This window comes from Nyctereutes procyonoides, unplaced genomic scaffold (assembly GCF_905146905.1).
Source record: "Nyctereutes procyonoides isolate TBG_1078 unplaced genomic scaffold, NYPRO_anot_genome, whole genome shotgun sequence".
Lineage (NCBI taxonomy): Eukaryota > Metazoa > Chordata > Mammalia > Carnivora > Canidae > Nyctereutes > Nyctereutes procyonoides.
Genome location: NW_026575140.1, coordinates 54,133,048 through 54,158,659, shown reverse-complemented (window position 1 = coordinate 54,158,659; position 25,612 = coordinate 54,133,048). Strand labels below are relative to the sequence as shown.

General features: G+C 49.6%; 1 protein-coding gene across 4 annotated transcripts in view; it reads left to right on the top strand.

Moving 5' to 3' along the window:
* The window catches only part of SHISA6 (shisa family member 6), a 276,516-nt gene that overhangs the window by 16,678 nt on the left and 234,226 nt on the right, over positions 1–25,612 (top strand). For all 4 annotated transcript variants that reach the window (XM_055306314.1, XM_055306313.1, XM_055306312.1 and 1 more), the window contains exon 2: positions 5,966–6,126. In XM_055306314.1, coding sequence (XP_055162289.1) covers positions 5,966–6,126 — 161 coding nt within the window. The remainder of the gene's footprint in view (positions 1–5,965; positions 6,127–25,612) is intronic.

Genomic DNA, 25,612 nt, shown 5'->3' with positions numbered 1-25,612 from the left:
CCGACTGTTTTTCTCTGTGCCCAAATGTGCCCAAATGTTTTTCTCTGTGCCCATTTGCTGCATTGGCAACCCCGGCTGGAGAGGCCAGGAGGACTCCCCTGTGGAGGTGGACCATGCATGGGGACGTGAGATGAATGTAAGTGGCAGCCCCCATGAGCAGAAGGACCCCTGGGCCCGGGTCTGAATTTCTCTTCCTTCCTGTTCCGGTCGTGGAATCTACGGGAGCCTCAGTTCCTTGTTAAACATTGGGGTGGTGGTAACTGCAGAGGGTTTCTGTGGGTGTCACAGTGGAAAGGCAGGTGAGCACATCTAGAACCTGGTTAGTGCCACACAGGTGCCAGGGGATGTCTCTGTGAGGCTGATGGGTAAGACCCAGATGGTGGCTACTGGGGACCCCTGAAGCTCCCCGGCCCAATTATTCTCGACGACCGCTTTCCCTACTCCCATTTGCTGCCCAATTAATTTCCTCGCCCCTGCTCGCCACATGTCCGCGAAAGCCAAGGAATCCGTGTGCCAAAGGGAGCAGTGGACCAAGGCCGTGATGCAGGCAGTTCAGGCAAAAAGTGAGCTTTTGTTAGACATACCCAGATCTGGCTCACTGGGGGCAGGGAGGCAGGGAGGCCCAGGATGATTCGCAAGATTCTACAAATGCTCTTTTAAAAAAAATTTTTTTTTTAAATTATTTTTATTAAGTAAGCTCTTGGCCCAACATGGGGCTCGAACTCATGATGCTCATATCAGGAGTTGCATGCTCCATCGACTGAGTCAGTCACCAACCCCCCCCCCTCCTTGCAAGATTCTTCAGATTCTTTTTTAAAGATTTTATTTATTTATTCACGAGAGACAGAGAGAGGCAGAGACACAGGCAGAGGGAGAAGCAGGCTCCCTGCAGGGAGCCCGATGTGAGACTCGATCTCAGGACCCTGGGATCACACCCTGAGCTGAAGGCAGATGCTCAACAGCTGAACCACCCAGGCATCCCAGATTCTTCAGGTTCTTAAATGAGATGCTTGCCGGGGGGTAGGGGGCAGGGAGGGCAGGGAGGGTTGGCCTTTGGTTGGGAAGCCCCTCTGTCCTCACCTGCCTGGCCCTGTCCTGTCCCCCACCCCTCAGTGCCTCCTTCTGGCCCTCCCCCTCCTCCCTCACCTTCTGAGTCATTTCAGAATGCTTTCTCTGAATTTCTCTTTGTTTTTCACCTTGCCTTTGCTCCCTCTACCTACTCATGCCTGCTTGGTCCCCTTGTCTCTGTGTCCCTTTCTTGGTCTCCCCCTCAGTCTCCCCCTCAGCCTTCCCTTCCCTCCCTGCCTCTCTGTGGCTCTGAGTCCCTGCCTTCCTCTCTCCACCTGTCTGCCTTCCCTCCTCTGGTCTGTCCCCTCTTCTACATCGGCCAAGGTCTGTCTGTCTCCCCCTTCCCCCCCAAGACCTGGAAGCGGCCGCCCACTCTCTGGCAAGCCCCGCCCCCCCGGTCCTCAGTGACCGATTTTCTCTCTCCCGCCGATTTTCTCTCTCCCGCCGTTGGAAAGTAGCTCAGGCCCTAACCCATTTCCTGGGGCGCATCCAGATTAATTAGGTGAGATGGGGATCGCACGTTGCAGAACCGGAATAATATTTATCAAGCACCCTGGGGAGAAGGGGATGGAAGATGAAGAGGAGAGAGGAATGGGAGCAAGGAGGGAGGTCATGAGCTGAGGGGCTGAGGGAAAGGGGGTGTGAGGGGGGCTGCCAGAGGGTGCCACTCCCAAGGATGCCACCTGGGAATTCGGGCCACCTCTCCAGTCGCCAGGGAAGGGGGGACTGGGAGCGTGTCCCTGGCTACCGTGCTCTTCCTGAGGACCACACAGGGCAGCCCCCCCTACCCCCCCAGATGGCCTCTGTCTTCAAGAACGCCTCTAGCGCATCCCAACCCCACTTGGCTGTGCTGCTCAGCTCAGCCCATCCAAGTGGGCATCTGGAAAGGATACGGGGCAGATTGCCATCCTCAGGAGGCAATCGCTATACCTGATTAAAACTCCTTGTCCAGCCACAGGCCAGACCGAAGCACACTAGTATCTCCCCAGCCTGATGGTCTTCAGAAAAGCATCTTCTCTCCACCCCTGAGTCTCCAGAGCCCATGTCCGTCAGAGCTTCTCAGGGGATGGGCATCAAGAGTGCCCCCATCCTGCAAGAGGGGAACTCTGTTCTAGAATGTCTGCTACATTCTCCTTGGCTTGCAAACCGAGGGGCTGATCTCCCCTGAAATTGTCATGTACACTGTTGGTGTGGACCATGGGGATAGGTGCTGAAACCCTACAAAAGTGGGAACAGGGCTGGTCTTCACTCCGCCCTGTGCTTATGTAACATGGATGGGCTGTGTGCCAAGGCCTCAGGGTACAGTGAGGGCCCCAGCAGATAGGCCCACTCCTTGGAGACCTTCCTTTTGGCATCTCTGACTTCACTGTGCCCCAGAGCCCAGCCCCGTGTCTGATCCTGGTACGAGCTGCTCAGTAGACCTCTGTAGAGTTGATCACATTGAACCTTAATCAAGGACTGGCTTCACCTCGTGGTGCACACAGGTATCTCAAGGTTTCTTAACCTCACCACTGGTGGGCCAGGTAATTTTTGGTTGTGGGGGGCTGGCCTGTGTATTGTGGGATGTTTAGTAGCACCCTTGGCTCACCAGAAGCCAGGAGCGCTTCCCTCCTCAGCTGTGACTGCCAAAAATGTCTCTGGATTTTGCCAAATCCCCCCATTCCTTCGTGAGCAAAATCACCGTGGAGAAGCGCAGATGGAAACTCAGTCTCCCCAAAGCACTAGACTTAACCTCAAGACCCCTTCCTCCGTTACAGGCAGCAGAGAGTCTTTATAAAAACTCAAGAGGCAAGAAACAGAAAAATAATATATATTCTTTTTTTTTTTGTAATTGGAGTTTTATTGAAATATATTTCACCTACCGTAAAATTTCATCCTTAAATTTTAGAGTGTACAATTCGATGCTTTTGGTACATTCCCCAGGTTGTCTAGCTATCCTTTGAGAACATATTCATCTCCCTGAGAAGAAACCCTGTATCTATTAGCAAACACTCTTGACTTTCCCCTCTCCCAGCCCCTGCTCATCACAAGTCTACTTTGTCTCCATGGATTTGCCTAATCTCGACATTTTCTGTAAATAGAATTCTATAACATGTGGTCTCTGGTGACTGGCTTCTTTCACTTAATGTGATGTTTTTAAGGCATCTGTCGGTACTGCATTGCCTTTTAAGGCTGAATAAATAACGTGTTGTGTGAGTATTCCACATTTTGTTTATCCGCTCATCAGTCCGTCCATGGACATTGGGCTGTTCCCACCTTCTGGCGATTATTGGTCATGCTGCTAGGAACCTTCATGAATAGGTTTCGTGTAGACATGTCCTTTCATTTCTGTTGGGTCTATACCTAGGAGTAGAATTGCTGGTCTGTAGAGTGACTCTATGTTTGACCTTTTGAAGGACCACCCAACTGTTCATCAGTAGTGCATGGGAGGCTTCCATTTCTCCACCAGCACCATTTTACATTCCGACCAGCAGTAAATGAAGGCTCCCATATCTCCATCATCTTACCAACTTTTGGTATTTTCCGACTTCCTGGTGATATCTCTACTGGCGGGTGCGAACGGGTGCCTCATTGTGGTTTTGATTTGCAGTTCCCTGATGACTCATGCTGCTGAGCTGCTTTTCACATGCACCTTCTTTGGAGAAGAAATATCTTCTCTGTCCTTAGTCCGTTTGAAATTGGGCTGTTTGTTGTCTTTTATTGTTGAGTTGTAAGAGTTCTTTATATATTCTGGGTATAAGTCGTCTCTCAGACATCTGATTTACAAACATTTTCTCCAATTTTCTTGGTGGTTGTGTTGCATTTTCCCAATGGTACCCTGTGATGCAGACAAGTTTTTAATTTTGGCCAAGTCCAGTATTTCCACTTTCTTCTTTGCTTGCTCATGTTTTTGGTGTCACATGTATGAAACCTGAGGCCAAACCTGAGGTCACAAAGATTTACTTCTATATTTTCTTCTAAGAGTTTATAGGTTCAGCTCTAATATGATCTACTTTGAGTTAATATTTGCATATGGTGTGAATTTTCGGTCTGACTTCATTCTTTTGCACGTGGCTAGCCACTTGTCCCAGTACCATTTGTAGGGGAAACGGCTCTTTCCCCATTGAGTGATCTTGGCACCCTTGTTGAAAATCAATTGGCCATAGATGTACAAGTTTATTTCTGGGCTCTCAATTCTATTCCATTGGCCTATATTTCTGTTATAACTTTTAAGCTCCCTGTTTTCTTACCATGGGAACATGGTAGGAAAGTGTCTTTGATAACCAGAGGAACGAAGAACTCAAGACAACTTGCATGGATATGTGGTGAAGGAAATATAGGAAATATTTATAACATTTTGGAATGAGAACAGATCTAATTAGGAGGGTCATGTTAGTTTAAACCCTTTGTTTTGCTGTTGGGGGAGAAAAGATTGAATTTGGATTTTAGAGAGTAGCAGATCTGCCCAAAGTTTAACAGCTCATTTGGGATTAGAACCCAAATCTCTTGACCTTTTCGGGTGGTGCATGCTTCTCATGCACACATTCTGAATCTCAGGTCCCTGACCCGGATCCTGGGTCTGCCTGAACCTCCTTCACCAACCTCCTGAGCTTCTGTGTTCCCCTCCCTGCTCGGTATACCCCAATGAACAGGGTGGGGGTGCTGACATGTGTCTGTTCCTCCTGTTAAAGCCTGAGAGAAGAGACACCAGCCAGGGGAAAGCGTTTGGAACATCTGAAATTGCTATATAAATGCCAGTAAATGATAAGATTGCCAGGTTGATGCTCTTCTCCTCGGAAGGTTCAGCATGTCAGAGGCAGCATAATGGAAGGCAACAATTTACTCTCAGACATGCTTTTAAACAGCTGTGGTTGTTGCTTTGCAAGGGGGCAGAGTGTTGAGTGCTGGAGTCCTGGGGTGAATGAAGCGGGGGGGTGGGCTGAGCTGGCTGGGGGAGGCCTGGAGGCGGCTGGGGCCTTGCCTGCATCTCAGGGACACCCCAAGTAGATGGAAGAGTCCCTTCCCTGCTTGCACAAGACAGGGATGCACCCAGAAGTAGGGACCTGGCCCTGAGATGGCCTTCCTTCTCTGGATGGTGGTCTCGTGTAGCTTGTCCACACTCACCTTGGCTGCCTCAGACTGTCCCTACTTGTCTCTGTTTCCCATCAACAGTGGTCACCCCCACCAGGTCACGGCATCTCCCACAGAGCGATTCCTGTTTGAAACCAGGTGGGGGAGCGATTTTTGCCTAAATTGTAAGCTCTCAAGTGATGAGAACTGTGTTTGTGTATTTTCCTCTCTGTGTTTGTAATCGTTGCCTCCTCTCAGCTCCGGTAATGGTCACGGTCCTCGCCCTCCACATGGTCATGTAGTTACTGTGGTATCTCCACGTCCTGTCTTTGTAGTTCCATTGCGCCTTCCTCTGATGGCGGGAGCTGTGTGTTGGGTCCCCAGTACACAGGATGGGCCACCTGGTGGGTGTTTTTCAAAGGGGGTGATTGTCCCTGTGTTATTAGTCACCTGCTGCTGGAGGCAAGGCTACCGATGCCAGCCCTTCGCTGTGGGGGCATGGTGCTATCCAGCTGTGCACATATCTGCCCGGTGTAGGGGGGTGTTTGGGTAGCCACTATTTTGAAAGAGTTCATGTGAAATAAATTGAAGACAGAAACCATAATCACCACCCTTTAGTGCTTGTACCCCCAGAGATGGCAACCTCTACTCTGCATCCCACCACCCCTCCACACCCCCTCCCAGGACCAGCACCAGATGAAGCTGTGGCTACTGAGAACAGAATGTTGTGTCTGCATCTCCTCTTCTGGCTCTGTACATCAAAAGACCCACGAAAGTAAGCCAACTCTCTCTGTGGTTGTGTACACCTGCTCTGTGAATCTCACTGTGTGATCTCTTCTTTGTTTAGGGCTCTGGCTGACATCTTAAGACAACAGGGACCAATCCCCATAGCACACTGTGAAAGAGAAACTATCTCGGCTATCAATACCTCTCCCAAAGAGAACACACCGGTCAGATCGTCCTCCAAAAACCACTACACCCCTGTGCGTACGGCCAAGCAGACTCCAGGTAGGTGAGCGCCGATCAGCTTGCGTCTTTGTTGGGGCGTGGGGGCCGGTGAGAGGTTTTGGTGATATTTTGCTCTGGTGGGCCAGGGGGGCGCTGCATTGTGCCGTGGGAAGACTTGAGTGGGCAGGTGGGCATGTGGACGAGTCTGAGGACTGGTCTCCTGGGGGAGGGCCTGACATCAGAGGGACCGTGCCATTAACTGTCTTGGCTGGAGGAGAGCTGACGATTCAGGGCATCTTGATTCGTGGTTGAGTGAGTGGCTGGCATACTGTCTTACCTGAAAGGAAGCTGGTGGCGGGGGTTGTGGAGTGTCATCACCCGGTTGTCCATGTGGTGGGGGGAAGGGTTAATTTGCCCAGGACGCCAGCTATGTGATGAAAAATTGCTGCTGTCACTTGTAGAGATTCCAGCTTTTGGGATCTCAGGACGTACTTCCCAAGGGTAGGGATTATATCTGTATTATAGAGTGACCTTGGCCTGTGCTCTGTAGATCCCCCGGGTAGGATGATGAGTGCCTGGGTTCTAGCGGTCATCAGGATGACCTCATGAAAGAAACTAAGCAGGGTGTCTTTTTCTTACCGTATGGATCAATAAATGAAGTCCAGTGAAATTTAGTGACTTGGGCAAAAATCAGTAAGATGTTAATAAGAACATTAGCGATATAGTAATATAACTCATGTTTATTTGGGTCTTGCTCCAAGGGACATGCCGAACATTTCACGTGTATTTCCTTACTTATTCTTCACAGCAGTTTTAAAAGTACTTCTGTTGTCCCCATTTCATAAGAGGAACAGAGGTTCTATAATATTCCCAAGGACACGTAAGAAGAAAAGACAGCCAGAATCCAGACCAAGAGGTAGAGGTTCCAACAGTCAGTACTAGAAAACTCTAACATCCTAACCCAGTTGGGAACACGAATCCAAAGGAGCTGAGTGGACAATTTCCTTACAAGCACAGCTGGGCAAGTCATTTTCTATGGTGAGCATGACCAGACTGCCTAGTACTGACCCCAGTCCCTTGGCACGACTTCCACTTTGATACTAGGATCTGAAATCTTGACATCCATCACCCTAACGCTATTCGGAGGATGGGCTCTGGAGTCTGAACTTTACCTGCAGTGAGGATGTGCAGTTGCTTGGTGCCAGGAGGGGTGTCGCAGATTCAAAAGTGTAGTGAATGCGCTGCTGAGATCAAATTTCTTTTCCATTCATTCTTGAACTTGCTCCAATTTATTAAATCAGAAACTGCATACTTGCCCGTAAGGTAATCCTAATTAAACCTTTTGAGGATCTGATAGAGGTTAAGGGCATTCTTCTTCAAAAATATGCACATATATATAAATATATGGATTTGCCCGACACGTTAAATATGATTTCGGAATTCATGGACCCTTCCAAAGTTAGAAATCCCTGATTTAAAAGTAAAGACGAGAGATCTATCCTTGCAAAAAGTCTAGCTTTTAGCTTTGCTATCATAGATGCTTAAAATGTAAGCAATGGAAGGAATCTTGGCAAAAACATCTGGACCGGTAGTCATCTATTTCGCTGTACATCTAGATCACCTAGGAGTTCTTAAATATGCTGATGCCTAGGCCCTACAAATTAACCTGAATTTCCAGGGATGCTGCTAGCATCTTTACTTTTGAAAATCTTCCCAAGGTGATTCAAACACTCAGGGTGAAGATGATTCAAAGACTCAGGGTGAAGAACCATTGGTCCAGATAGATTCTTCATTTTATGAGTAAGGATACTGAAAGGCAGTGCCAGTGGTTCTCAAACACTGGAATCAACCAGGGAGCCTTAAAAATGAGGGATACCTCGGTCTCAACCCCAGAAATTGTGATTTAATGGATGTGAGAATGTAACCTGAGCATAGGGCGGGGAGGTGGGTGTTGCAATCTTCCCAGGTGATTCTGTTGTGGCGCAAAGTTTGAGAATCGCTGGTTGGTGTGAAATCGCATAAAGGTACCATTCTAACTAATCCTTATTTTCATCCATCACCGTTTATTCTAACCTTGGTATTATGACGAGGTTTGAGGAGGGTATTTTTGTTTTCCTGAAAACTCAATGGTGTGAAGTCAGATTTCTCTGGGACCTTGACTGTGATCCTGGAACTTGAGGTCAACCTGGTATCCATAGCACCCCTGAGGGTGTACCCTGCCCCACCCTGCTCTGATTTTTCTTTGTCTCATTCACCAGCCTGCTTGTTCCCAGCCGCCGAGTCCAGACTGATTAAGTAGATGGTCCTGATTTGCTCTTAAAATGCATTTCTGGGCAGAAAGATTTGTCATTTCTTCTGGTTTCTGTGTACATCCTCTCCTGGTAATCTGAGAAGGAAAGCTTCTAGTTCCGTAATTCATCCTGTGTTTGTCCAATTGGAACCCTTCACTTTGCCTTTCGAGATGGGCATTGTTTCCCTGGTCCAGAGAGCGCTCTCGATCGAGGTGACACTTGAAAGTAATTTCATAACCCTCAAACGCCTACAGCTTATAATGCACACAATGCCTTTTTCAAGTAGCTACTCATAGCCTTTGCCACAAAATATTGCAACTGGAGCAGAAGTTTAAGCAGAACTTTGCCCTAAATGTCCAGAGGGGAGGTTTACTATGATTTTTTGTTTGTCTCCCATCTAATCAACAACCCACTGATGGGAGGAGTATGGTGATAGAAATAGGAGGAGGCATCATAGCATGAGTAGTTCTGCTACTCCAAGTGAGGTCCGTGGACTGGCAGTATCAACACTGCCAGGGAAGGTTTGTGAGAGATGAGGTATCGCAGGCTCCAGGTCACCTGCCAAAAGAGAACCTACATTTTGCTGAAATCACTTAGCAGATGACATTTGAGAAGCGCTGGAAAAGCCTGGGCTCTGAAGTACATCCCCCTGTTGGCTTTCTGGCCCTGTGACCCTACTATGCATGTGACCTTGGCCAGCCACCCGGACTGAGTTTCCTTCCCTGCCCTTGAGGCTAGTAGGACCTGCTGCCCCGAGTGGTTTTCGGGATATACTGAGTTAAACCAACTAGAATTCTTAAGACCGGTCCTGACTCATAGCACACACTCAGAATGAGCTGTGGCCGGGCTGGAGGAAATATATACACAACTCATGGCAAATTAGTGGGGAAAAAAAAGGATAGAAAACAAAGACATTGGTGTTCTTAGACCAGGCAGGGTCCATGGGGTTGTATCTGAGATGAAAGCCCCTGCACCCACGCCTTCCTGTGCTCAGCCCCTGCCCACAAGTGCCTCTTCTGAGGATGAAAGTGGCTTTGTAGGGCTTTGTAGGGCTCTCTCCAGTTTCTGGATGCCAAAAGAACATGCCTGGTTAGGTTAGGAAATGGAGTAAGTCCTGTCTTAATAATACAAACAACGAGGGCATGAGTAGCAAACGCACCATTTATTAGCACCTACTGTGCACTGGGTGCTCTGTCAAAGATTTTATTTAAGTTTTTAAAAATATTTTTATTTTAAATATTTTACTTTATAATTTTTTTTGAAGATTTTATTTATTTATGAGAGACCTATTGAAAGAGGCAGAGACACGGGAAGAGGGAGGAGCAGGGTCCCTGCGGGGAGCCCGATGTGGGACTCGATCCCAGGACCCTGGGATCACGCCTTGAGCCAAAGGCAGACGCTCAACTGCTGAGCCACCTGGGTGCCCCTGAATCTTTTTATTTTTAAGCAATCTCTGCACCCAGTGTGGGGCTTGAAAAATCCTGAGGTCAAGACTTGCATGTTCTACTGACCGAGCCAGCCAGGTGCCTGTGAATTTTTATTTTAATTCTAGTAAACACTTTATAATAGATGGTGGATCCTGTAATTTTTCCTAGGCACAAGAGCTCCTATCCCCACGTTAGAAAAGTCCTCTTTCTTTCTGGAAGAGCCTTCCAGTGAACTCTTCCAGAGGTCCCTTCCCAACTTTAAAGGGAGATTCGTAATGGATGTTTGGTCTGGGTGTAGAACATCAGGGAAGTTCATTTTCATCCCTCACCGCCCAAATCTGGTAGCCCCCAGACCCTCGCCATGGCCGGTGTGGTCCACGCACCAGCCGTGACTTCATCCCCACCTGGAGTTGGTTAGAACTACTGAATCCAAATCTGCATTTTAACAAGACCCTCAGATGATGCGTAAGCACATCAAGGGTTGGAGAAGATCCCTTTAGCATGGTGAGCCTCGGCCCTGGACGCACCATGGGGTCATGTGCATGGTTCTGAAAGTACTGATGCCTGGCCCACACCCCCTGCAAAGATTCTGCATTAATAGTTCTGGAGTGGCATCTGGATATTGGTGTTTTTAAAGAGCTTCCCATGTGGGTCTCGTGTTCAGCAAATGCTGAGAACTGGAGCTGAGAGGGGGACTGGCAAGTGAGGGAAACATCTGGAAGGCTGTGGGGTGTGGGTGCATGTCGAGACCCACGTGGTCGAGCCTGAGACCCACGGGGTCGAGCCCGGCTGGCCCTGGTCAGCGGGCCGCAGAGACACATCCTCCTTCCCACAGCAGGCGGGGCAGAGGGAGTGGAGGAAGCAGGTGTACTGAGGGGGCGGGGCCCGTCTGCAGTTCTGATGGGGACACCTGGGCAGCGGCCGGGAGGAGCAGAAGCACAAGAATGGACTGCAGGGTCAGGTAGAGCCAGGCAGCAGGAAATGCACCACATCCAGAGCTGCAGGGCCCCGAGGTTTGCGGGGTGATGGGGGTGGGGGGCTTGCTTGGTTTTCTTGGATGTGGAGGAGTGGAGACTGAGCATGCCCCCGGCCTGACTCAGCCCTAAAGAGCCTGGCTGGGGGCAGGCCAGGGGAGAGTGGGGTACCCATCCCTCGCCGTTGCCAGTTGACGCCACATGTTGGGGTTCCAGAGTTCCGATCCCCAACTTCCCCCTTATCAGGAGCGGCGTCAGCTGGAGGAAATAAATATTTATGTCCCAGCCACACACCACTGTGAGTTGTATAAATGAGCAATCAGTCATCCTGTCTCTTGTCAAAGCCGTGAGCTATAATGGCAGGCGAAGCGAGCCAAGGGACGTGACTGTTTAAGCTTCGTGGAGACCGGGAGTGAAGCGGGAGCAGCTGACGGTGGGGGGGGGGGGCGCTTTGTCGCAGCCCGGAATGGCCTGGCCCCTCGCCGCTCCTGCCACCCACTTTCGCCATGTTTTGCTGGAATCCAGACCCTGTCCCTCCTCATGTCGAGTCCATGCTTGCCTTGGGGGTCTTTTCCTCTTTTGCTTTTTTGGCCAGAAACTTTCCATGACCAGATCTTTGGCCAATGCTCAGACGGCCCCGCCTTTCCTGGTCCCCTGCCTTCCTTTCTTCCGAGCACTTGTGCCATCTCACACTGTGTCTTTGTTGGCACGTTGCTTCGTTGTCTGTGCCTCTACCTGAGTGCAAGCTCCATGAAGGCAAGGGTTTTGTCTTTCTCTTCGCCGTGGCATCCCTTACCAGGAGCATGGCCTGGGAGATCATGGTTGCTCAGTGACTGAATGAATGCACGCATGCCTGTTGGTGAGGTCCTTTCTTTGGATGGACACACAAGTCAGCACGCAGGCACTGGTTACACAGCTGCATGCCACAAAGCTCCCATGAAGGCTGCGTGTCCCTTCTCTGGCCCTCCCTGCAGCACCAGTGGGGAGTGGGTCACTTTGACAGCCTGGCGATCGGATCACCCGGTGGCAGGCTGAGCTGGAGACGCTGGTTCCTGGTGCTCAGGCCTTTCACCAAGACCCTCTGGCTCTCTCCTCCTGTCTGCGGCTGACCCAGTTCTCCATGGCTCAGTGTGGCTAGAGACAGGAAGCTTCATGTCCCTGGCTGGGTGCAGAGAGGCTGTAACCCCAGGGACAGGGCTTGGGGGATGGGGGTTAGACTCCTTTAGAGTTAGAGAAAGACTCCTTTGCAGAGGTCTGGGAAGCTGAGGCTGCTCAGAGTCCCAGTTCAGGGATCAGTGTAGGGCTGCAGGCCATACCCCTGAACTCTGAGAAACTTTGGTCGTGGGAAGTGGGATTCTTCTTTGTCTCATCCCCAGGGTGACAGGACTGTCTCGTTCTATAGGAGGTTGAGATCACAGCCACATGCGACCTCTGAGCTCTAAGGGGATTGGTGGTGAGATTGGCGGACCCATAGTGTTGCAGTTGGAGATGTGGTCTGTGCCACTGGGCAGACTGGGGCGTGAGTCCTCCCTGCTCACCGCAGGCTCTGGGACCCCTGACCTTTTGCTCAGTGGCCACCTCCATTTCAACCATCTTCACAACTGTCCTCTCTGTCAGCAGCCATACCTCTGTGTCCCTCTATCTGCTTTTTTCCTTCTCCTTCTCCCTGGTAACTGCCAGGCTGGCTTCTGCCTCTGCTCCCTTTCATGGTTCCCGATTCCATTGATCTGTCTCTTATTCTGCGGGTCTTCAGCAGTGACTGTGTCTCAGCAGTTCTCTTAGAACAGATACCAGCTTAGCCCACCGAGGACCTGCCTTTTCATTCTGGGGGCCTCCCTGGCCATTCCCTGCCACTTCCGAGTGTTCTCCTGGCCGTAATTTCTTTCCAGACCTGCCCTTGTGGTTCTGACAGGCTCCTAGCAGGCTGGCATGGCATGTCCCTCCTGAGGGCTCCCTGTGCTTACCCAGATGTTGGGTTACCTCTGTTGTCCTCACGCTTTAAAGCCCTTGCTCTTTGCAGCCATTGCCTGCGGGTCTCTGCCTGGGGGTGGCTGAGGCCAGGCCACAGACCCAGCCACTCTGATTATTGTCTCCTTGCAGGGTCTGAAAGACCCAGAAAGTTTGCTTTTGGAGTCAAGGCCAGCAGCAAAGACAAGGCACAGGCACTGCTCATCCTTGATAACAGGAGGAACATTAATTGGTGCTTATAGTGGGGTGAAGACCAAGTACCAGGCACCATTGTCTGGACTTTCCCTGCATTATCAGAAGGACTCTGTGAGGTGGTATCAGAGTCATCCCCATTGTACAGGTGAGGATGTTGAGGACTGGGAGATGGGAGGCCCTGCCTGAGGCCACAGACGCAGACATGGGTAGAGAGAGGATTGCCAGTCAGATGGGCTCCGCTGCCATGCTCTCGCGTCTCTCTTCTGTTACTTGTATATTTTGCTTCAATTTCTTATATCTCACGTCATGTTAATAAACGTAGACGGCAGGATGTCCTTTATCTCCGCTTCACAAAGAATGCCCCTGTTCCAGCTGACCCAGGCTTTTGGCATGGAAGCATTTGTGTCTTGAGGCAACTAAAACTGTTTTTTTCTCACTTGGGAAACGATAGGGTAGCCAGGGAAGTACACTGCATGGTATACTCTGTCTTCCCAAATAGTTTGCGTGGAGCTTATCATGTGCCTGATGTCGTGTTGGGTCCTGGGGGGTCCATGAATGGAGTTGGCAAGCATGGAGACAGGCATGGAGACATCCTCACGAGGACAGCAGGGTGTGGGTGTGGAGAGGGGAACGGGAGACCCAGGATTCCACAGACGCTGGCATGCTAGAGCAGGGTGCCCAGGAGTTCCATTGGACAGAAAGGGTGAGCAGTGAGGTGTGCAAAATAGCGCAGGCCAGATTGCCCGAATCCTCAAGGGCAGAAAATAAAATCTGCAAGGAACATTCCGTCAGAGGGATGCTCTCGGGGGCGTTATCCTGTGTGGGTGTGAGGCTCCTCCACATTGCAGAGCAACATGGGTTCTTACGGTCAGTTTTCGTGCTTTGCTATTTGTTTCTTCCCTTGGGTTCAGGCAGTCAGCGACTCCCTATGTTGACCTGAGCACAGCCACCCCTCCTTCTTAGCCAAGGCTTTCATCTGGACTGAGCCTGCAGATGGCTGAGCTTAGTAAGCTCCAGTGGCAAGGAAGAGTCACCTTTCTCACCCGGGGTGGGGACCTGCGTCTCACCGTCTTCTACACTGGTTTTGGTGGTTCCAATTTTTTCCTCTCTTGCTTTCCTCTGGTGAATGTGGGACATTGCAGCTGTGATTCCTGGACAACGAGACCACTACATAGTCTATCTCCGAGCCGTTGCCCATTTGTATTCTCGTTTTCGCTCATTTTCCCATGACACCAGAACCTTTCTGTGAAATTCCGCCATTTAAGTCATCTGTGCCTTCGGCCAAGGATTAAAGGCAATCAGGGTGGTGGTGAAAAGCACAGACTAGGGGTGCCTGGGTGGCTCAGTGGTGGAGCATTTGCCATCAGCTCAGGGCGTGATCTGGGGGTCCTGGGATCGAGTCCTGCATTGGGCTCCCCACAGGGAGCCTCCTCCCTCTATGTCTCTGCCTCTCTCTGTGTGTCTCTCATGAATAAATAAAATCTTTTTTTAAAAAATGCACAGACTATGGAACCAGACTTTCCGGGGTGAATCTGGGCTGCCTCGGCTTCCCCATCTGTGAAATGGGTCTGGTAATAGCATCTCTCTCCTGAGACAGTTGTGAGATTAAAGCAGTTTGGGTGGAAAGCAGTCGGAGCAGCAGCTAATGTAGGGAAGCATTGTTTTCAGTGTACAGGGGCTCATGTGTTTGATACAAGGCCACCTGTGGCTGTTGAGTGCTTAGAACTGAAATTGAAATATGTTTCAGAGCCTCAGAAATTTCAAACTTTTTTTTTTTTTAAGAGAGTGTAAAGTATCTCCATAATTTTTTTTAGGTTGATTGCATGTTGAGATGATAGTCTTTTGGATATATTGGATTAAACAGAATCTATTATTATACAATTAATTTCCCTTCCTTCCTACCTTCCTTCTTTCCTTCCTTCCTTCCTTCTTCCTCCCTCCCTCCCTCTTTCTTTCTTTCTTTCTTTCTTTCTTTCTTTCTTTCTTTCTTTCTTCTTTCTTTCTTTCTTTCTTTCTTTCTTTCTTTCTTTCTTTCTTTCTTTCTTTTTCTTTTCCTTTCCTTTTCTTTTCTTTTTTCCTTTCCTTTCCTTTCCTTTCCTTTCCTTTCCTTTCCTCCCCTCCCCTCCCCTCCCCTCCCCTCTTCACTTCTCTTCTCTTCTCTTCTCTTCTCTTCTCTTCTCTTCTCTTCTCTTCTCTTCTCTCTCTTCTCTTCTTTCAATGTGACTCCCAGAAAATGTAAAATCACACTGAGCCAGATGTTAGTGGTATCAAGAGTCTACTTGAGTTCAAGTTTTAAAACAAACCTTTTGTGGAACTTACGCTGTATTGAAGGGGACAGGGAATATCTGATAACTGCAGAGTGTGCTGAATGCTCAGACACAATCAGACAGGTGGTGTGTTCAAGGAAACCTGGGGAGAGGGAATCACTTAAAAAAAATAGACTTAATTAATTTATTTAGAGCACATGAGCATTGGGGAGGAGGCAGAGGGAGAGAGAAAATCCCAAACAGACTCCCTGCTGAGCACAGAGGCCAACACAGGGCTGGATCTCTTGACCCTGAGATCATGACCTGAACTGAAATCAAGAGGCAGACAGTCAACCAACTGAGCCATCCAGGAGCCCTGGAAGGAATCACTTTTGATAGTGTGGTCCTAAGAAGTGGCGTTTGAGCTGGAACCTAACTGGCGAGCAGAAGCCAGCCATGGAGAAATCTGGAGGAAAAATGTTCTAGGCAGAGGGAATAGCAAGTGCAAAGGCCCCAAGACAGAGGTAGACCTGGCGTGTTTAAAGCACAGAAGTCAGACATGGGTGTTGAGTATGGTGAGCGAGGAGCAGGCGGTGCGTGGCCGGGGTAGACACAGGCCAACCACACAGGGTGTTGGAGGCTGTGGTAAGAAGTGTGGACTTTATGCAAGCGTGATCTGATTTCTGTTTTAATACGATGACTCTGGTTGCAGTGGAGTGGGAAATGGGCTCTGTCAAGAAGCAGGAAAACAATTGGCATTTCTGGTGACAAGACGAGTTGATGAAAAAACTTTCTGTGACTTTCTCCTCCACGAGAAGGGGCATAAAGGAGCAGAGTGATGCAGGATGATGGCCCATGGGTTTCAGAATCCGGCAAATGAGGCTCCAAATCTCACCCAAGCTTGGACAAGCCCATAGACCTTCATCCAGAGCACTCCAACAGGGGTTGGCAGACTTTTCCTGTAAAGGGCCAGATTGTAAATGTTTTAGGCTCTGTAGCCGGAAAGCCTCTGTGGCATCTGTTCAGGTCTGCCACTGTGGCGTGGAAGTAGCCATAGTAATATGTAAATGATGGGCTCGGCGGCCGCGTGCCCATAAACCATTATTTACAATAACAGGCGGTTTGCAGGATTTGGCCTGGGGGCTATGGTTTGTCAGCGCTCGCTCTTAACCTCGCTCTGGAAGCCATAGCCGCCTTCCACGGGGCACGTGAACGGGGACACATCCCACACCCGGATGCTGTGAGGGGGGTGTCAGTGGCCAGCCAGAGCCGTGAGCCCTTGGGGCGCTCCGAACATGTCAGGCCTCCCTCCCTCTCCTGCAGCTCTGGCCAGGTTGCTGCTTCGTGCTGATTTTACAGCCCGTGGAATGGGCCCTAAGAAGGGTTGATGAATTAACCACATCAGAGTGAGACCAGGGTCTTCCTCGGCCCTGAAGTTCTTGTGGTGGGGGTTTACCCCTCACCTGGGTGATGGTGTACAAATGTGCTTATTAAATAGACCAGCGACACATCAGTTGGAGGGATGGACAGTACCCCCTCCCCCACTGATGACAGACTTACAGTTCAAAATGTCTCTGTAGGTGTAGACACCCCAAAGTCACGGTGAACAAGCCCGTTCTGCTGTTTGAAGCTCAGGCTTCCACTTGTGTCTCAGATCCTGTGTATTCCTGGTCCTCAGACACTTTGTCCCCTTGACCTATATGCCTCCTCTCCACGAGCTCTGTCCCTCTGGCGTGTGAACATGCTCTGCTTCCCACCTTAATACTTAAGGACAAAGACCCCTCCACTTTGCACCCCTCCACCTTTTCTCTCCCCAACAGCTGAACTTTGCAAAACAGTTGTCTCTACCTGCTGCCTCGACTTCCTCTCCTGCCACCTGCTTCTCGGCATGGTTCGCTGGCTTCTATCCCCTCCACCCCAAAGCTTTGGGGGTTTGGCTAGAGTGGACCTCTTGCCCCTCCCTCCTTGGAAGCCAAAGCTCTGGCCTCCTGAGCCCATCCAGGTTTCCCGTGCATGCTCTGCTTTGTGCTCTGTCTGGAATGTTCGCTCTCTGTCTACTCTCCCCAAGCTGTGCCTGCCCCCTTTACCACCCAAATGTCAGCTGAACTCCCACGGAAACAGGTGTCATCCCTGGTGCCCCAGCACCCTGGGCTCCCTGTCGTTACAGAGAGTTGGGCTTAGCTCAGAGGCCAGCTCGGCCTCCTACTGGCTGTAGGGTCTTGACCGATTCACTTAACCTCTGCGTGCCTCAGTTTCCTGGTCTGTAAGCTAGGACCATGGTATCTCCTCCAAGCGTTGTAGTGAGAATTTGATGCATTGATAACCTGTGTGAGGTCTTTCTCAAGTCCGTCCAGCCCCAGAGCAGACCCTACAATCCTCGGAGCTTCCATGAGGGCACATTCAACGTCCCTTCAGTCTTTGTTGGGGGACTGCAGGTCACGTGAGAGAGTCATGGGGGCAGCATGGTTGACACCGTTCGTGGTCCACAAACAGACCAAATTTCTGGTCCCTCTGGAAACAGCTGTTTTTAGACTGTATTGAGAGAACCTCGAATCCAGATCCAGGGCAGATCCAGAGACATGCCTGCTCCCCCCTTGGCTTGTGTGTGGACACCTGCACTCCTGTGCCCTGTGTGTGCCAGGAGAGTGTTGCAGCACAAGACAGGCCTAAGAGCCCCGCTCTTAGGTGATCGTAACGACTCATGCATGGAGTTTTTTTTGTTTTTTGTTTTAGATTTAATTTATTTATTCATGAGAGACACAGAGAGAGAGAGGCAGAGACACAGGCAGAGGGAGAAGCAGGCTCCCCTGTGGGGAGTCCGATGCAGAACTCGATCCCAGGACCCCAGGATCACGCCCTGAGCTGAAGGCAGATGCTCTACCACTGAGCCCCCCACGCATCCCATGCATGGAGCTTTTGCAAAATGCTTTCCATGCACCGACTTACTTAAATCCTATAGCAGCCCGATGAAGGTGTGGGGGCTTCAGAATCTTGTTCAAGGCCAGACAACCAGGAGGGACTGGCTGGTATGGGCTCTGAGGGCAGGCAGCCTTTCCCCAGAGAACAGGCCCTGACATCAAACTGATCAGAGGAACAGACCAGACATGGGGAGCCCCTTGCAGGTGCCTGAAACCTGTCCTGTGGCCAGGAGTCAATGCTGGCTCCTGCTTGTCACTGTACATGAACGTGGGGTTTGTAGATGATGTTGGAAGAGGCCCCATGACAGTGGCCACCTGGCCAGTGCTGAGCCACTCATCCCAGGATGCACTTAAGTTGGGCTGGGGGAGCCTCCGGGCATCTTTAGCTTCAGGAGAGGCTCTCCCAGCGATTTCTAGGAGCCTCCTCCCGTGGGTCTTGTCCCTGCACCCTGCTGTGGGATGCAGGGGCAGGCCTTGCATCTGGCCCACTCTGTCCCATCCAGAGCTCACTTAGCAGCTACAGTGCTTTGTCTTTCTCTTGGAATTCTGTGATCCCCGGGGTCAGAGCTCCGGTGAGCCCACTGACTGAATCACTGTCCCATCCTCTGTGCCAGGCTTGTCACCGGAGGGAATTCATTCCCACTGCAGGATGTAGTGCCATTCAGAAAGCGAAGCGCAAGCTGCCCCTGTGTTCTGATCCTGGGGGTGGAGGGTGTTGGCGAATGGTGCTTCCCAGCCCAGGATTGCCTTAAAAAGGGTTGTGCCCAGGAACAGAGCCTTCCAGAAGCCAGAAGAACTGCCCTTGCCTGGGCCAGGAGGCCACTGTGCCCCAGTTGCTCTGCCCACCCCGAGGGCCGCATCTTGCATGGGAACCGCAGGGGCTTGGCCAGAATGGACCCTCTCACCCCACCCTGCCTGCACCCTTCCTGCCAGGGAAGCAGCCTGGGTGGGGGTGGGGGCAGACGGAGCCTGCTCTCACCATATGGCTGGGGGAGCAGGGACAGTCACTGAGCTGGCCCACTAATTACCTACCGCGCCCAGGAAGCAGAAGGATTTAGAATATTTTCTGGCTGTTACCAAAATGAGGTGCAGGACAGAGGGAGAGCCAAGGCGCTGTGGACAGGGTTAGAATTCACAATTACCTTGGTGAGTTGGCAAAACAGAGGGACCAGCAGAGTACGCACGGTGCAGGGAGGACGAGAGAGCAAGAGGGCGCCCGGGCAGGGAAGAGAAATTGCTGCAGGCCTCGGGGGAGGGTGGCCATGCGTCCTCAAGTTGGCAAAGATTAGGGCTCCCTGGGTGAGGGGGTCCCAGGCTCCACCTGAGTGGGTGGTAGGGGTCTTCTCTCAGGGGCCTTCACATCCATCACCAGCTGAGGACAGGATTAGTGGGATACCAAAGAGAAGGGGACATCGAGCCATCTGTATCCAGATGTTAGGCACCCATGATTCATTGAGCATTCTGTGAGGTCCTACAGAAGCGAGATGTTGGGCAAGACACAGTCCTGGCCTTGGGGGCTTAAATCTAGGAGCTGAAAGACAAGACTCTATAGTAGAAAGATGATCAGCCATACAGGTGCTCCACCAGAATCACAAGCCATGTGCTCAGAAAGGTCCAGAGGGAGGTGGCTTATGTGGAGAACACAAGCTAGTAGTGCCTTCAAGCGTGGATGCATTAAATGGGTGAGGAGGGTGGAGGTCAACTGAGGCCAGAGCCTACATGGCAGAGATGCTTAAGGGACCAGTGGTTTGCTAAGGCAAGCGGTGACCATTTCCTTTGGAAAGATTGGTCGTGGCTTTCCTGTATACAGATAGTCATGATGAAGGAACCAGGGGAAAGGCCAGAAGGAACTGGAAATCTGTGTCCTGTTGGAGAAGGCTGTTCCAAGCAGGGGAATTTCCTGTTTTTTTTTTTTTTTCTTTAAACATAAGGGCAGGAGGGATGTGGGTAGGGATGGAGTGCCTCGTGTGGAAGTGCCATGTGGCCCCTCCATTCGTTGGGCTAAGGATGGAGGATGGGGTTGGGGCAAGGCTGGACCCTGCAAGGGGGCTTGAGAGAAGGCTTTGAGGATCTGTAAAATGAGAGGTAACCAGAGGAAGAGGTGCAAGGACCATAGACCATGAGCAGCACCTGGAGAAAGCGGAGGTCAGAGGTCAAAACAATTTTGATCCTTTACCGGGGACCAGGCACTGAAGTTGTGGGAGTGAACCGAAGAAGTCTCAGTTGTAGGAGACAGGAAATGAACCCATAAACCTGCAACATAAGATCGGATCATGATATTTGCATCAAAGGGAACTAGAGTAGGGAAGTAGAAAGTGGTGGGAAGTGGGAGGGACAAGCCTGATTTGGAGAAGGGACCCAAGTGGCCAGTCAGATTACTGAAGCAGAGACTTGAAGGGCTGAGAGGATGAGCCACATGTGACTGTATGCAGGGTAGAGGGGAGATTGTGCCAGGTGTGTTAGGGGGATGAGAAGACCAGGGTGGCTAGTGTGGAAAGAGCCAGGGTAGAGACATGGTAGTGGATGAAGTTGAAGAGGTAGGGCATTGGGGGCCATGGTAGGGTCTTGGGTTTCATTCTGGGAGTGATGGGGGCTGTGGTGGGGATTTGCGGCAGAGGAATGATGAGGCCTGACTTGTATCTGACATAATCCCTCTGGCTGTTGTGTTGAGGATAGACCCTGGGAGGCAAACATGGAGGAGAGGAGATGTGTGAGGAGGTAGAAGCTACTGCACCATCCTGGGGATGAGCCAGAGGCTTCGACTAGGATGGTAGTGATGGAAAAAGAGTCAGTGTCAGTGTTTATTTATTCTTAACTTCTTGTTTGGAACAGTTTTAAACTAATGGGAAATTTTGAAGTGATTGAATGATACAGGGTATACCTGCATGTCTTTCACCAGTAATTAACATTTGCCCCCCCCTCTTCTCCTTCTCCCCTTCCTTCTCACTATCCCCATCACCATGGTCACCATCATCATCATTGTCATTGTCACCATCCTCTTTGCTATCGCCATGATCTTCATCACCATCATCATTACTGTCATCACTACTGTCATCATCATCATCATCACCACCATCACCATCATTACCATCATCATCATCCTCATCATCATTACTATCATCACCACCATCATCATCATCACCACCACCACCATCATCATCATCATTATCACCACCATCATCACTACCATCATCATCGTCATCACCACCACCATCATCACCACCATCACCATCATTGCCATCATCGTCATCATCATTACTCTCAACACCACCACCACCATCATCACCATCACCGTCATTGCCATCATCATCGTCATCATCATTACTGTTATCATCACCACCACCATCATCATCACCATTATCACCACCACTATCATCATCACCATGGCTATTGACATCATCATTACTATTGCCGTCATTTTCATCATTATCATCATCATCATTACTGTCTACCACCATTATCATCACTATCACCATCATCATTATAGTCACCACTATCATCATTGTCATTACCGTCATCATCATCATCATCATCACCATGACCATCAGCACCATCACTGTCATCATCACCAGAACTGAACCATGTGAGAGTAAGTTGGAGAAATCATGATATGATTCTTCACTCCCAACTATTCCATCATGGATCTTCTGAATTCAAGGATGTTTTCTTACATAACCATGAAACATTTATGCGATGCAGGAAATTCATCTTTGTTACAATACTGGTATCTCACAAAGAGTGCAGGATTTATTTGAAGTAGAAATGACAGCATTTGCTGATGGATTATATGGTGGGTATGTAGGGAAGGCTGGAGTCAGAGATGACATCAAAAATTTTGGATAGAGAAAATTGATGAGAATGGGCAGGCAAGTGCAAAGACCTAGAATGAATCGCTGAGAACTCTTACCCAAAAGAAAATTAGGAAGAGTCTGAATGTTGACAGATGCACTGAGCCGGGCTGTCCAGTTCTCCAGTGGATGTGCCAGTGGAAGTGCCACAGCACTTCTAAGGGAAGTCAAAGAATCTGGGCTCTCTCTCTCACTGTCTTTCTGTCTCCATCTCTATCTCTTTAACACACACTCCCTACATATACAGACTTCCTTTTCCCAATGATCAGGACCTGAAATCAGCCATAGATATATCTCACCACAACTAAGCAGAACCACTAATGACCCATTAGACTGTAAGTGTCTTGGGACACATCTCCTTTACTTACTGTATTCTTAGTGTACATCTTTTGGCACTTAGTATGTACTCAAAAACTATTTCTTGAATAAACGAATGAGGGAGTGAATGTTTTTATTTAATACATTAGACAGGGTGCAGCAGTCATGAATATGTATGCTTACAAGTGTCAGAGTCCCTAAAATAAGCAATTGTTGACACAAAAGAGAAGTTTCTCTCTCTTATAAAAGATGTCAGTGCAGGGATGATATGGTGCTACAGTGTAAGGGAACTCCTTTTATCTGTTTGCTTTGGTTTCTAAACATGTAGCTTCCGTGTCATGGCCCAAGGTGGCTGCCCAAGCACCTGCCCCTGTGCCTGCGTTCTAAGAGGAAGGAAGGACCAAGATCATACCACATTTCTTTAAGTTGCCATACCACTCCCACTTCCATCACGTTAGCCAAGGTAGTCTTTATTTTGTGACCAGTTAAGATAGGAGAGTTCTTTTACTAGAGAAAAATGGTTCATAGGGGACAATTAGTGATCAGTGTTATAGTGTGGCCTGGCAGGGGACCGGGGCTGTGTGCCACTCTCTACTACAAACCATCGGGATACATAGCCAGCGGGTTTGGTGTATCACCATGGCCACCATCTGTACTTCCCACCATAAGGACAATTAGTTGTGTCCTTAAGGGGATGGTCAGGCCATTGGGACACCTCTGCCAGACTGTCTGAAAGCTCTGCAGGAGTCTCTAAAACATCAGAGACCCCAGAACATTACCCCGATAGTGACACCAACACATTTGGGGAACCAAATGGTGAGGTCGAAGGGTTCCGAACTCTGTCCCCAGCTGTGAGGTCCTGGGAATCCGAGGCTGCATCCTACTCGGCTTTGGGGGCTTGGGGCTCTCCGGTGCCCCGTCCCTTAGCCCATGCCTGCTGAACAGTGAAACGGCAATCAATTTAGATTGTTCAGGAGTTTTACAAGATGCAACGAGGCCAGTTTTTTCCGAAAGAGAATGTTTGCAGAGGTTTTAGCAGAACTTTCTAGAAAGTCTGTCGGTGTGGGCCTTGCCTGGGCCCAGCCCCCTGCCCCTGCAAGGAGGCAGCAAGAGTCCCCTCTGGATGAAGACCCTCTGGTGGGTGAGGAAGACAACCGCAGCTGGGCGGAAGCCCACACCTACCCCTCCCTGCTACTCAATTCTGATCGGTATTCAAGCTTCATATTTCCTTTTGTATGTGTTTAGCTTGGGGATTTATCACCGCGGCTTAGATCTGTGATGGAATAGATAAGCCTGCACTTTAATAAATGTGGCATTTCTTTCCCCATAAGAATTAGATGAAAGGAAATGGGGCCTCGGAGGTGTCCGGATAGGGCAGGCCGGTGGATCGAGGGGCACTGAAAAGACATCACCAACCAGACCCTGCTTGAGGATGGGAATGCTGGAGGGATGGGGGTCATTTTACAGGGAGATGGTGAGCATCACTGTGACAAAGGGACAGCCCTGTGTCCCTTGGAAAAAAAAGCGAAAGCACTCAAGTTTTAGGCTTGCTGTTGGATCCTCCCTGGGGTGAACAGTTTGGGTCCCCGACTCGACTTCTCCTCCTGGAGCAACTCTGAAGGCCCTTCCTGCAGTCCTTTGGAAGAGACACAGCATGAGCTCAGAGGCCAGGGGCCTCTATCAGACCATGATTTCTGCTCCAGGACAAGCGGAGAAACGCCATCGTGATAGAAAGAGTGGCTGAGCAATGCAACCTCAAGCAGAGACATTGCCTCACCTCTCTGGACCTCTTTTTTCCTCCATGCACATGCTAATGTCTACTTGCAGGATCCTTGAAGAGATAAGAGGCAATAAGTATAAAGCAACATGATTGATAAATAAAAAAGAACGACCACGTTGGTATTGTTAGTATGGAGTTTGGATCAGTTTTGTGTAATAAACAGGCTTCAGGACGAGGGAGCTCTTGTCGTACCTTGTCGTCCATGAGGCTTTCCCGAGAAACAATTGGAAAGGAAACTCATGGAGTAGATAATATGATTATCCTTCCTGTCACCTACAGAGGACAGGTGTGCTGCTCAGAAAGGCTGGCTGACTTGTTCAAGGTCACACATGTGTGACCTTGTGTGTGGCAGTGCCAGGAGCGGTTACACGAGCTTGTAAAGACAGGTTCCCTTAGCCCTCCCAGCAGAGCAGTGTTTCCAAGTCCTCTTATGATTTTTCTTTTCTTTCTTTTTTTTTTTTTAACTATTTATTTATTTATTTATTTATTTATTTATTTATTTATTTATTTGAGACAGAGAGAGAAGAGAGAGAGGGGCAGAGACACAGGTAGAGGGAGAAGCAGGCTCCATTCAGGGAATCCGAAGTGGGACTTGATCCCGGGACTCCAGGACCATGCCCTGGGCCAAAGGCGGCACTAAACCACTGAACCACCAGAGCTGCCCCCTCTTCTGATTTTTCATTCATAGCTGTCATGTCGCAGAGATTGAGAAGAGAGAGAGAGAGAAGACCAGGGCAATGACCTGTATTTTTAGTTTTCATTAGCCAGCTCACTCTCTCAGGGCTGCTCTGGGCAAACACCTGCCTTCTTAGATTTTACTATAAGAGAAGTTCACAGGGAGTTTCAGAGCCATAAAGGTTCAGCTGAAGCCGGCCAGCAACCTCTGGCCTGTGGGCTTGCATGAGTCAGAGGGACCAGGTGGGCCTTCTGAGCCTTGTCATTCTCTGAGAAGGAGCAAGATGTTTTCCTATGTAAACCACCTTAAATAGAAGCCGCTGAAGAAAACACGCCTCTGAACCATTTCTGTTTATGTTGTTGCCACATAAAGTTTCAGCTTAAGTACCTTGCAGGTCTTTTTTTTTTTTTTTTGAAATTTCCTCTGGGATGTATGAGCCATATGATGGAAATTTACCCCAAGTAGATTGAGATTCATTAACCCACTTGTTCATCCATTGTGGATTGAATACTGATCCTGTGTTATGATGGGATGCCATCCCCTCAGAGTAAATAAGATGCATGCACAGAAGACTTACATAGCAGTACAAGAGTTAAAGGTCAGGACTTCTGGGTGGCTCAGCGGTTGAGTGTGGCTCAGGGCGTGATCCTGGGGTCCTGGGATCGAGTCCCACATCGGCCTCCTGCATGGAGCCTGCTTCTCTCTCTGCCTGTGCCTCTGCCTCTTTCTGTGTCTCTCATGGATAAACAAAAAAATAATAAAAAATTTTCAAATTTTTAAAAAAGGAGTAAAAGTCTGCACAGAATTATGATTAAAGAGTTCACTTATCATCTGTAGGACTGAGGCTTGTGTAGAAAAAGGCTGAGATACAACATTTGATCCAGCATGAATTGAGAGGGACACAT